Here is a 13,572-nt window from a genome sequence, read left to right as displayed (position 1 = left end):
AGCCATGTTTGGGTCTAGTTGGACCAGCTAATAACCGACCCAAGCTTGGTCTGGTTAACCAGCTCATCTCCATCTGTCTCAGTCTCGCCCGTCTCCATGACAAAGGAAGCGGCGGCGGCGATGGTTGCGGACGAGCGCGGCGTTGGCGGGCGGGCGTCGTCGATAGGAAAGGGCAAGCAGAGGCCGGTGCAAGATGGCGACAGGCTCGGGCGCTTCGTCCTCGATAGGTTCGCGTGGAGTGAGAGAGGCACAACCACTGTGCTCTTTCTGTAGGACGGTGACTGTTGTGGAGTGGACGTCGAGAACCCAAAACAACCCAGACAAGCAGTTCTATACTTGCAGGAATTAGGACTGGGTGAGTTATTTTCATTTCATTTCTTTGTGGTCCATTTTGGCCTTTTGAAATCCTGATCTAGGGTTCATCCCAATCTTGTGTTCTTTGGCGTGAACAGGGCAACAGCCAGTGCGGGTTCTTCATGTGGAAGCCACCGAGCGCAGGAGATAGCGTGGATGCTGCAGCAGTGATGTTAGTCTTGAAGGCTTTGGAGAAGCCTCTATTGAACCTGACCAATGTTGTTTCTAGACAGAGGGCTGCTATGAGTAGAATAACTGGAGAGCAGAGAGTGAATAGGTGGATGAATGTGGCCAGTGTATTTGTAGGAGTTCTGAGCTTTGTTTCCATGTGCTTTGTTGCCATGTGGATGAACAATGCATGAACTTTGTTTTGTAATGTTTGTGAAATGAATGGAATGCAGTTATCTGACTGAACAATGCATGAACTTTACTTTGCTTTGTTGCCATGTGGATGAACAATGCATGAACTTTACTTTGCTTTGCAATGTTTGTGAATGTTGCCATGTGCTTTGTAGGAGTTCTGAGCTTTGTTGCCAAGTTTAATACATTTTCATCATTACCAACTTGAATACAGCAAGCAACATTACCATTAAAAGGTAGGTGGCACAACAACCATACTAAGTTGACTAGAATACAATACCAAGTTCAGTGCAATACAATACCAAGTTCACTACAATACCCAGTTCACTACAATACGCAGTTCAATACAATACCAACTACAATACCCTCCAGCTATTGCAGTTTGTTCTAGCAGTGTTCATATGCCATAGAAGCCACAAAAGCACAGAAAAGCACATAATCTTTCTTCTCTTTTTGTGTTGCTTGCAGTGCCTACAAGTCCTTCAGGGCCCTCTTGCTCCTAGTGCAAGCGCTTGGACTTCCTGGTAGCTGTGAGGAAGCCTGACTCCTAGTCAGGGGCCTTGGGCTATGTACCACTTGGTGTTTGGCCTGGGTCCTAGTGACTGGGGAGTTTGGAACCTTGCAAGATGAAACATGTGGTTAAGATGTAGTAAACTAACTGAAATGAAGGCAAGAGATGGATCACGTACTGTGTAGCTTGTTCAGGAGGTGTAGGCTCAGCAGGAGTTGCCTTCTTCTTCTTGGGTTGTTCCCCTTGGAGGAGGCCTTCCTCTTCCTCTTCTTCTTAGATGGGTCATCTGTGGTCTCTATAATCTCAACCACTTTTGGCTCATAAGTCTTCCTCTTCTTTGGTGGTGCAGGTGGTGGTGCATCAGGGTCTAGGACAGTTTCATTGCAGGTTTTCTGGAGGTGGCCAAATCCACCATACCTTTTACACCTTCTCTTCTCCCTGCTGCTTGACCCATCTTCCTCAGCACCAACCAGCCTTCTTTTCCTTGGCCTTCCTGCTGCTCTATTGCATTTAGGAAGAAGGAGAGTGAAGCCAATGTCCACCTTTTCGCATTCTTCTTTGCTTGGCATAGGAGCCACAACAGTTGCATAAGCTGCTTTGAACATTTCTACAGAGTAGTAAGGGTCCACAAAGTCCTCCAATTCTACTCTTCTTGTGCCAATGTAAGCTATGGCATGCACACAAGGCAAACTAGTTAACTGCCAACATCTACAAGTGCATTCTTTATTTTCCAGATCAATAATGAACCTCCATGGGACTAGGTCCTTATTCACTCCTACTTCTCCAACCATTGGGCCACTCCTGTGAATGGTGTACTTTACATTTCTGCTTTTGTTGTGCAGTTCCTTCATTACATGAGGCAAAACCTTAAACCTAGACAACTTTGTGGCCAGCTGCCTCCTTGTGCAAAACCTCTCCATGATCAATTGCCTTATCTTGTCCATGAGATCTAGAACAGGTAAGGACTTCTCTTCCTTGATCCAACTGTTGAAGGTCACAGCTATGTTGTTGGTGACATAGTCACATTTGCTTGTTGTGCTGAACTTTGACCTTGCCCATAGCTGTTTGTGATTGTCCATTAGCCAGGTTGTTGCCTTTGGGCATGCCTTAAGCATCTCATTCCAGTGTCTATCACGGGTTGTTTGCTTGTAGCACCTTGATGCAGGCCACAAGTTCTTTTCAAACACTTCACCCCTAAATCTCTTCTAGAAATTCTTCACAAGATGCCTCATGCATTCTCTGTGCTCTACACCATATGTGAAGACTTTGGTAACTGGCTTATCTATTCCTTTGCCTGCATCAGTTGAAATAACAACACCAATTGAAGATATCCTTGTCCACCACACGCATGAAGTTAGCAGTTACATGATAATCATCGAGCCCATCTGATCTTTGCTCTACATATGCAGGTACTCTAATTGCCAATCTATAGGCGGACATCAGATCCATCCTAATTCAAAAAAAACCTTTCTAATGCATCCACAGTCATACAAATCAAAAGAGTACAGGTTCAAGAAATCTCACCCTTTTGGAATCCATTTCAAATTAGGCACCCTAGGCGGACAACCAGTGCACTGTGTGTTCTTCCTATTGGGGGACTTCATCTTCGGGTCGTGGGGGTGCTGCAGATCCTCTGCCCCCCATGGTGGATGATGGCCGAGGCTGGAGGTGTAAGCGGCGGGTGGAGTGGACGGCGTCGCGGCGGGCACCGGAGTGGAGTGGGTGGTGGTAGGAGTGGGATTGGGGAAAGTGACGGCCGCTAAAACCCTAATAGATGGGACGGGCCGGTTAACCAGACCAGGCTCAGGTCAGTTATTAGCTGGTCCAACCAGACCCAAACGTGGCTCAGGGGCACTGGATGTCCAAACTGAATTTTTCTCTCTCCTTAACCGGTGGAAACTAGCCCGCGGTGTCCTCTAGCATAATTACAATAAACCAGAGTGTCTTCTAGCATACAGCTCCACTTTGGGTGTCTGCCAGCAAATGACCACCATTGTGGGTGTCCGCCAGCCAATTTCCCCATTTTAAAATTATGCAAATTTTAGGGTGTTACACCATGCTATACTTGCCTTAAACTTAGATCCTTCTTCAAGTAAAACTTCCAAGAGCAGGCATGGTACACTACGAAGCTTTTCCCTAGTCATTATAATAAGGAGCAGCCGCTAAGGATTCCATCTCCCAAGTGTTATGGAATCATCTCCAGAACTGGCACTTATACACGTAGCATAGTACACACCCTGGGGATGAGGCCCATACCTAGCCTGGTATGTCCCTCTTGCCCTTTCGGTAAACTGCTACAAACTAGAAAGAGCAAGGTACTAGACTAAGACCAGAGCCATGTAGTCCTCATGGTTGTACTATAAGTCCCGGATGATCACTTACCGATAAGTCCTTAGGGAGAGGAATCTAGAGCACCATAAAAACAACCCAATGCTCTAGCCCCCTTGTTCCATGTTGCTAAAAAGCATCTTTCAATGTTTATTGCATATACCATTAGTCAAGTTACAAGATCATGGTTGTAGTTGAGCACCAGCATCATACTACCCAATGCAATACCCCATAGGTATCAAGGCACAAGGTCAAAGTACTAGGAAATCCTTAGTGGTAATCAAGGTAGACACATGCAGCATGAATTAAATGATTAAAGGTGTATAGGACAAGAAGGAAGATCCCATGTTATACTTGCCTTAAATTTAGATCTTTCTTCAAGTCCAAAACTTCAAAGATCTGCTTCTTGATTCACCACGTATAACTCACCGACTGGACAGGATCATAAAGCACCACACAAGCATCCATGCAATCATACATGAAACAAGCAATAGATCTAAATTAGAATAGTACACCAAACATAAAATCAAGATGAAAAGTTTGTAAAGCGAATCTACGTCTCGCTACGAACACACAGACGCGAAAATCACACTAATCGGAGCTACGATGAAAAAGATACAACTACCGAAAGATTTGTTTTAAAAAGAAAACTATTGGCTTCATTTATTTTAACTATATAAATTCATATATATAAGATATTTTATAAATAATATAAATTGAATTAAGTCAAATTTAGATTTGAATTATAAAACTAAAATAAAACAAGTCATATTTTATTTATAAAATCCAGTTGCATAATTATTATCCAAATTAGAAGTTAAACCATGAAATTCTAGTATTAGTGACATGATAAACATTGTCACTAACACATAGATCTCGTTGTAATGAATCTTGCACAACTTGAACGAGTCAATTCGGAGCTAAAACGTAGAAGATATGAATTAAACAAGATTTTCTTTAATAAAATAATAGATTAAATCTAACCTTGAATTTTAAAAGTTGAAAACATATTTAACAGTAGTATGAACATGTAGATTATGAAATTACGAACCTAACGCAAGTTGAACGGGTCAAATCGGAGTTAAAATGGAAATTTTATGGCTAAAACAAGATTAGTGGCAAAACTGTAAATAAATGAAAACGTATTTTGGATCTAAACCGACGAAACCACGCTTTCCAAAGAAGAAAACGTAATCTGTGATTGCGCTTTGGACCGTGGGTTTGAAAACAGAAAACTGGAGGGGCTCTTTAGCAATTGTTCCTGCCGAAGGGGTATCAACTTCTAATTGCCGTTGGATCTAGGATAGGGGGCTGAGATTAGACAAGGACGGGGAAGAGAAGACTGGCTGGCCGGTGACGGGTCGGCGACGAGGTCCACGGCGGCGCCATGGGCGGTGCTTGTCGAATTCGGCCTATACATTACCATTGAACGAAGAAAGAGCACGGAGAGCTAGAGGAGACGACGGTGAACTCATTCGTATACTTTAGCAAGGCGTGGAGCGGAAGAAGATGGCGTGGCGTGCGGCGAGGCGGACGGCGTCGGTGGCGGCGCTAGGTCACGGTGGCTCGGCGAGGGTGGCTGCGGCTCTCGAGCTAGGGATTGGAAGCGGAGGGCACATGCATCCGCTATTTAAGGCCCTGGAGCCTTGGGAGGCACGGCAAGGAGAGGCGTGGCTGGCGCGGAGTCGGAGGCGACGGCGACAATCGTGTCCGAGGCAGATACGGCTCGAAGGAAGAGAAACAGTGCGCCTGACAGGTGGGGCCCGGCTGTCAGCGGAAGGAAGGAGAGAAGAGACGCGCGGTGCGACAGGAACTGGGCTGCATGCTTGCTGGGCCATGCGGAGGGGAAAGAGCGGACCGACGCTGCTGCTGGGCTGCAAGCGGAAGAAGTGGGGCTGGGCTGCGCGGAGCAGAACGGACCGGAGCAGTGGAGAGTGTGAGTTTTTTTTCCTATTTCGTTTTCAAAACCAAATTCAAACACAAACCAAATCAAATTCAAATAGAGTTTCCAATACACTTTTTCAACTCAAGTAAAAATGAGGAATTTTAGTAAGTCTTCCCAAAAATAATTTTTACAACTTTTTAAATTCTTTTATTTTCAAATTTTCTTTTCTTGTACTTCAAAGCCATTTTCTAAAGCATTTTAAACCATTTTGAGTTTTAGTCAAAACCACTCATCTCTAAGAATAAAATGCAACAGCATGAATGCACAAACATGTTGCTACCTTATGATGAATTTTAATTTAATAAAAAAATTTATTTTCCTATATTTCATGAGCACAAAAAATCCTAAATTAATTATTTTAACCCTATTTTCAAAAGTACAAATTTTAGGGTGTTACATTAACTATGACGATTGTTTAGGTGTCTGTGACCAAATGATATCACCACTTTCCTTTTAGTGAAGTGTGGGCTGTGTGGCACACGAGGGTGGGCCGATTCAGCTGCCCTTTTGCATGGAACCCTTGACTGCTCAATGTGGAAATCGTACTTCGTCAACTTGACAGATTATATTGGCTGGTGATGGCCGTGTACGTGACGGATTTGCAGATGGCGACGGTACAGCAAAGGCTCGTCAGCTGGCCGGCCTTATTTCTTTACCCGCAGCTTACTCCTGGCTGCAGTGCAGCGCACTGCCCTGTATAAATATACGCGGCACAGGTGTGAGGCGCTGCTCGCCCCTGCATTACCATTAGCTATAGTCAACTGCGACTCCGTGAGTGCACTGCATTATATTGCTCGCGCGCGCTGCTAGCTAGAGCGCCGTCCATGGCAGCGGCGAAGAGCGTCGACTTCCCCGCCGGCGTCAACGGCGGCTCGGCAACGAACCCAGCCAATGACGGCGAGGGCCGCCGCCGAGACATCGAGGCTGGCGGCGGGTGGGCGAGCATGCTGGCTCCGACGACGACGGCGGCGGCTGAGACACAAAGGCCGCCGAGGGAGCAGCGCCTGGCCTCGCTGGATGTCTTCAGAGGCATCACCGTCGTGGTCAGTCATAAGCTCTGCAGGCACCCTCCCTCGCACTAGCATTCATTTAACTACGTTCTTTTTCCTACTCTCGTTCATAGAACTGCATGCATACACGCGTGCACGTACGAACACTGATAAATAGTGGCCATGGATGGATTGGTACGGGTCGTCGAGGAGAGGACCAAGGCCAGAGACGACGAACAGCGAGATAAGGAACCTGCGGCGGTGAGTGCCCGCCTGGTGGCGCGACTTCTCCATCACACAAACAACAGTGAATAACATACATATATATTTGCAGACAAGGCGCTTGCGCGTTAGTTTTTGGCTTGTTGCAACAGAAGCAACGGTGGAACCGTTTGCGCTATCAGAAAATGGACGGCCGCGATCCTGGCCGGCAGCCACTAGTACGGCCTCGCCGGGTTTTTGCGCCAGTCCAGTTGTCGTTGAGTTTTGCACGTATATTAAGCTAGCTGACGAAGATACATATACTACGTGAAGAAATACTATTATTTTTAATCTAAAAAAATACCTTTATTTTTATCTAGGGAATTTTCCACCGCAACAACCTCATAGCCTATGGCAATGTTTGGATCCATTAGCTGAACTGCTATTAATTAGTTGGTTTGGCTCAACTAGTGATATAGTTGTTAGTTAGGTATTAGCTAACAATTAGCTAGACTATTAGCTGGACATATTTGGATCCAAATGAGCTAATTATTAGCAGTAACTACTAGTTCTATAGATCCAAATAGGGTTTATGTATACTGCTTCCTTGATAAATTTGTCTCCCACCAGTGGAATCACGCAAACACTTATATAATTGCCCAATGACTACTGATAGACATGCATGTGTTGTGAACAGACATATATACGGTCTTAAAGGCATGGTTGGATCCACTGCTGCTACTAGTTAGCAGCGAAAATTAGCATTAGGGGATCCAAATAGACTAGCTAACTATTAGTTCCACTAGCATATTTAGGGCTCCTATACTAGATGCCAACCATCTATTAGTAACTTCTTATTAGTAGGTGGATCTAAACGGTCACCGGCTAATAATTAGTTAGCTAATAGTTAATAGCTATTAGCTAGCTGACTATTAGTATAAGTGGATTCAAATAGACCCTTATAATAACGAACGGAGGTGGTGAGTAGTTTCAATTATATCTTTCGGCCATGTCGTTGTCGTCAACATGTCTGCGAAATGCACGGCCGTGTGTCGTCCGGTGTTTTGGTTTTTTTTTTGTTGCGTTGTGGATGAGCAACTCCTAAACGACCGACCTGATGATGCCACGGTTTGTGTCCTGAGTAAATAATATTAGTAAGTAAATAAGGGAGTTGTTATATTATTTCATTTCAGATGCCTGAATTTATAAAAATTTTCAGCCCACAATAATCTCACACAATGATGAGCTAGTACAATTAAAAGGATAACACTCACAAGGAGACAATTTATAACATTTTTATTTCTATATATATAGCCAAAACAATGACAAGATTACATGTTAATTACCTGAACAACGACAAAACATCTGCCGGCACCTAAGATATAGAAGTGAATAAATAAAGTAACAGGCGTCTTTGAGTGATCAACAACGTGTGATGTGATATAAAATGCGAAGCAAATACATCGACACGCGTAAAACAAAAGAACATTTCAGATGAGCCCAGGCCAGTACGTCGCTCAATAGCTAAATTAAAGCTTGAGCTTCGTATTCCAGGCTTTTTCTTGATTATGTTCCATGCATAAAAAAATGATTGTGTCGTATAGATGAAAATATCATTTTCGGAGGGATTTTTCCATGGTCACAAGCTATATATACTTCCCTGTTAAGTTTTATCTGTCTCACCTGTGTGGAATTTCACGGACACATACATATACCCACGATATGGCGACGACTACTGATAGGCATGTGTTGTGAACTAGCTAGAAATATATGTAGGTGATGTTAATTTCTCTTGTCTCTTTGGCTTGGGGCATGTCGCTCTCCCGTCAACAAGTCTACGAAATACATGGCCTTGTGTCGTCCGGTAGGGTCGTAGTCTTTTGTAGCGTACGTCGCGGGCAGTTCCTGGCTAAACGATCAACCTGTAGCTCAAGGCACGTTGAGTGATCAACAACGTGTGATGTGATACAAATTTTTTTTAAAGAACCGAAGAAAATACATCTATCCACACACGTAAACAGATCAACAAGATGCGTCACTCGATCAATAGCTAAAGGCAGAGGGAGTTCATTGACTGACCTGAAGAACTCAGATATTATTTTCTAATTCAGTCCATTTCCAATTTTCCATGGAAACAAAGAGGCCCTGGTCCCCCGCACCAAGTGATAAGAGACAACACCCAGAGTCCAATGGAGCTTTGAGTCTCCGTGTCATCTCTCTGTGTGCCTTATTGCCTGGCATTTCAAGTACGTTTCGATCAACACAGAAGGCCTGAAAAAAAAGACAAATTCATTACTCAAAGTCATCATTCGTTCAGAAAAGGTCGTCATTCCAAATTACCAATTCCTACATCTGTGGCATAATGAAATAATGATGTAGTAAATGCTCTACCTTTACAAAAATATTACAGTGTTTTAGTGTCTCGAATTAGAAGTTTCCAAGTAGTAGCGAGAATATGATACAAACATAATACAGTTTCATCATTTTAATCGCCATTTAGATATTTCGTTGACAAAAAATCTCTCTCAGTATATACTTAACTATATATGGCTACCTACCTTGCAAATATGACAGCTTATGATACTTGTGGACGATGTTGGTGGCCTTGTCCCAGCCTTCAGCCACTCTCCGTGGGACGGCGTCACACTAGCAGACTTTGTGTTCCCCTTCTTCCTCTTCATTGTTGGAGTCTCATTGGCCTTTGCATACAAGGTAGTTGAACAAAATTCCAATGCAAACATTATATATATGATGTTGAATAGCAAAGACTTAATTACCGTATACTTTGTATTTTATTTGTTTATAGCTTGTATATATGTTGAAAAAAGATTCTCATGTAAGCAGTTCATTTTGTATAGAGAGTGCCAAACAAAACCCTGGCAACCAAGAAGGCTTTGATCCGGGCTTCAAAGCTATTCCTTCTAGGTCTGCTACTGCAAGGTATAACATTGGCGTGGTTCTTAGTATTTCTTCATTCGGTTGATTAGTCTCGATCGATGATTTGTTCAATATGTATGCATCTTTCAATCTAGCAAAAACATTGGAAATAACAATATAACTTGACCTTTTCTATTCAAGGTGGCTACTTCCACACCATCCACGATCTTAGCTATGGAGTCGATCTTCGCAAAATACGGTTAATGGGCATTCTTCAGGTATCACTAGTTCTATCTATTTGTCACCCACATTCTAGGAGTCTAGACACATCCGTTTTTTTTTTCTTTTCTAAAAGATCATATATTATGCTGGAACTAAGGCTGCATATATGTATCTCCAATCCATCCAGCAAGCATCCAAAATTTCAAATTAAAATTGTCCACTTGTTGTAGAGAATTGCAATAGCCTACTTTGCAGTGGCACTATGCGAAATATGGCTACGAGGTGGTGCAAGTGCAAGTGATGACAATGGAGCCGGCGGCTATGCCTTGATCAGAAGATACCGTCATCAGCTGTAAGGAATGCATGCTACAACATCAACAGACACTTGAAATAATAGTAAATTATAGCTAGTTGTAGAGAATTACAGTTTTTGCATTGCGTCACTGTTTGTTATATTATTTTCTCTTACTTTTGCAAAGGTTTGTGGGTTTGGTTCTCACAGTCACCTACATGGCGCTTTTGTATGGCATGTATGTGCCAGACTGGGAATATATGGTCACGTCTCCAGATACCACCTTGAAGCAGTTTATGGTAATTATAAATTAATAAATATGTCAATAAAAATTTCAGATCCTTATATATATATATATATATATATATATATATATATGTGTGTGTGTGTGTGTGTGTGTGTGTGTGTGTGTGTTTCAAGATATATTGCTGCATCCAGGTGAAATGTGCGGTGAGGGGTGATACAGGGCCTGGCTGCAATGCCGTCGGCATGATCGATCGACGTGTTCTTGGAATCCAACATCTCTACACACACCCGGTTTATCTCAAAACAGAGGTATGAAAACACATTCAGTTGCTGAAATATATGTGGCCTAGAAGTTCACATCCTTGAATGAACCTTCACTGTTCCTATTTGATCCTGGAATTTCTAAAACTGTTGTTTAAATGTTCAAGTTTGTTGAGAAATGAGAACTAATTAACAGTCTACAATATCTACTTTTTGAGTAATTATAGCAATGCAGCATCAACTCCCCTCGAAATGGGCCGCTTCCATCAGATGCTCCAACATGGTGTGAAGCCCCCTTTGATCCTGAGGGCCTGCTCAGGTAATTAGTGCCTTACACTTGTCTAGCTAGCTACTTTCTAATATCACTTCCTGTAGTCCTAAACTATGTCTTTACAATTTGTAGTTCCGTGATGGCAATTGTGACCTGCTTGATTGGCCTCCAGATTGGCCATATCATTGTGCACTTCAAGGTATATATATATATATACCCAGAGCCAAAGTTCAGTTTCAAAATGTCTCCTCATTCTGAATTTTTTTGCTCTTTCTATGGGAGTTATTGTATATATTCAATTTAACTTTCAATTGCTACTTTTTTTTACTACAGGAGCATGGTAAAAGAATAGTACGGTGGTCGATTCCATCGCTAAGCTTGCTGATTCTTGGCTTCTCACTTGACTTGTTTGGTAATAAAATGATTTGTTAACCAAGCATTTTGCTAAGACCATTGTTAATAATTGTGTTGTATGTTTGCCCCTTTCTACACCCAAGATAGAACAATATTCTCACATAGAATTCACCACTGAAAAAAAATCGGAAGTGTTACTATTGTGCGCTTACTGAAAGTTTCGGTACTGGGCCTTCAGCAATCGAATGTCAACGGTTACTTCTGAAATATTGTTCAGTGATTCAGTGTGGTGTAGTTATGCCCTAGGTGTAGATTATATTGGCACTTTTTTCTATGTAGTACGGGATTATCATCTTCAATTTTGTGGATTAACTTGCAGGCATCCACATGAACAAATCGTTGTATAGTCTGAGCTACACCTGCGTTACCACGGGCACAGCGGGCCTCTTCTTTGCAGGAATCTATTTGCTGGTTGGTGACAATAACTTTATTTTCTAAAATAATCACATTATAAGTTCTTCCATTCATTTGATGGAGTATTGCAGTAGTCGAGGTACCCGAATGGGAGGAAATGTTGTAAAAAAAATTAAATCAAACCAATTGAAATAAACCCAGTATATGGTCAAAATTTTATTACTAACTAATTTTACCTTATGGTATGTCTGAAACAATGCATTTTCCAATTGATAATCGCTTTTATATCTTAAAATTACTAATTTGAGGCTTTCAATGGAGCCTCAATGTTATTTCTCATGAGATGCTTTAGAACAAAAGATAAATTCTAAAGATAATTATTACAAAGGTAGGATGATCTAGCCAATGTTTTTAAATCGGCCAACCGTCGCTAATTGCCCTGGTACCGATAAGGACGACCAGGACGATTAATAGACGATAAGGACGATTAATTGACCTCTTATCAGTCTAATCGTCTTGTATATAGTAGGACTATATATCATATATGTATGGTATATATACTATATACTTATATAGTAGACATCAAGCATCAAGATTTGAGCATAGTGCAACAGGAGGGAGGAGGAAGCAGCAGGACTGCAAGAGGGACGAGGAAGCAGCGCGCAGCAGGGAAGTTGCACAGACGGGCTGCTTGGATTGGAACCAGAAGGGAGGTAGGAGGGAGTGAGGATGGAGGGGGGAGAGATCACACAATAGGTGTAGCCGACGGCTGGAGACTGGGAGTGAGGAGTGAGGACTGAGGGGTGAGAGAGAGAGTGGGGGAGGTATATAAGAGAACCCCTAATGGGCCTGGCCCAAACAAATATAGCCCAGTAAGCTAAAGCAGCCCATCTGTGGTCTACCTATTTGGTGTTGATCGGCCAGGAGACCTAATCGGACGATTTATCGTGAGTAATCAACGATTAATCGGACGATCAGGTTTCTGATCGCTTTGATCGAATCGGAGGGCCTAATCGAGTGCTAGGCACCGATAAGAACGATTAGTCATGATTAATTGGATGATCAGATAACATTGGATCTAGCTATCAATTATGTAGACTATAATAATTAATGATAATAAAAGTCATAGGGTCTACTCTATTTCTAAAGAATAGAGCCTTTTGAAAAAAATAAAAAGGAGTTTTTTGAATAAATAGTACTATAAACACAAGAGTTTCAACTCAACATGCACATAAAAAATTACAGCAAGTATGAAAATTTGGATTCATGACATCATGATGCATGACATGGGGTACAACATAAGATCCACCATAATAACTTTTAAGCTAAGATTTCAGCTAAACATATATTGAAGACACATGAAGTACGTGTCATGGTGAGAGTGATATGGATGAAAAAATATATAGATTAGCTGATAAGTCCATCACAGTTGGACTGAGTATCTAGGTAATATGTTAGAAAATAAATAGAGAGAAAGCACAAATATCAGTAATTTTGTTTAGTCATAGGTACTGGACATGAATTACGTCTCCTAATATTCTTTGATATGCTAGTTTATCTAACTGAAGGTCTGTAGTTTATGCCAACTGTTATGTAAAGAGTGTGTTACATGGATTATGATGTCACCGACATGATATATATAAATATAACTATGCACTTTCAGGTGGATGTTTATTGTTACAAGAAGCCGTTTTTCCCTATGGAGTGGGTGGGAAAGCATGCTCTCATGCTTTTTGTTCTAGTGGCATGCAACATCGCCCCAATCCTGATACATGGCTTCTATTGGAGGGAACCACAGAACAACCTTGTAAGATATATTTAAACATGTTTTGTTAGTTTCTTCATGTGATATTCCAGTTCATGAAGCGCTAATATTTTAACTTAATACAGTGGTGTCATTTGTTTGTGTGTGACAGTTGAAATTCATCGGAATAGGAGGCTGACCGC

At 42.0% G+C, this 13,572-nt stretch overlaps 2 protein-coding genes across 3 annotated transcripts; one reads left to right on the top strand and one right to left on the bottom strand.

The window, feature by feature from the left end:
- Positions 1-1,395: 1,395 nt before the first annotated feature.
- Positions 1,396-2,304, bottom strand: LOC136480288 (uncharacterized). The gene has a single exon (XM_066477876.1). The coding sequence runs from the start codon at positions 2,302-2,304 to the stop codon at positions 1,396-1,398; it is 909 nt and encodes a 302-aa protein (XP_066333973.1).
- A 3,948-nt stretch (positions 2,305-6,252) lies between these two features.
- Positions 6,253-13,572, top strand: LOC136482384 (uncharacterized). Of its 2 annotated transcripts, none has more exons than XM_066479596.1 (13): positions 6,253-6,541; positions 9,263-9,400; positions 9,547-9,628; positions 9,767-9,843; positions 10,018-10,139; positions 10,267-10,378; positions 10,518-10,634; positions 10,814-10,905; positions 10,990-11,056; positions 11,191-11,269; positions 11,591-11,682; positions 13,289-13,432; positions 13,516-13,572. In XM_066479596.1, exons 1-13 carry the CDS (start codon positions 6,323-6,325, stop codon positions 13,543-13,545), a joined length of 1,371 nt encoding a protein of 456 aa, XP_066335693.1. In that variant the 5' UTR covers positions 6,253-6,322; the 3' UTR covers positions 13,546-13,572. The 2 variants fall into 2 exon arrangements, with proteins under 2 accessions (XP_066335693.1, XP_066335694.1); XM_066479597.1 differs by having other exon boundaries at positions 13,542-13,568.

The sequence above is a fragment of the Miscanthus floridulus genome, chromosome 9 (genome assembly GCF_019320115.1).
Source record: "Miscanthus floridulus cultivar M001 chromosome 9, ASM1932011v1, whole genome shotgun sequence".
Taxonomy (NCBI): domain Eukaryota; kingdom Viridiplantae; phylum Streptophyta; class Magnoliopsida; order Poales; family Poaceae; genus Miscanthus; species Miscanthus floridulus.
Note: the sequence above shows the minus strand (reverse complement) of the source record. Positions and strands in the feature narration are given on the sequence as shown.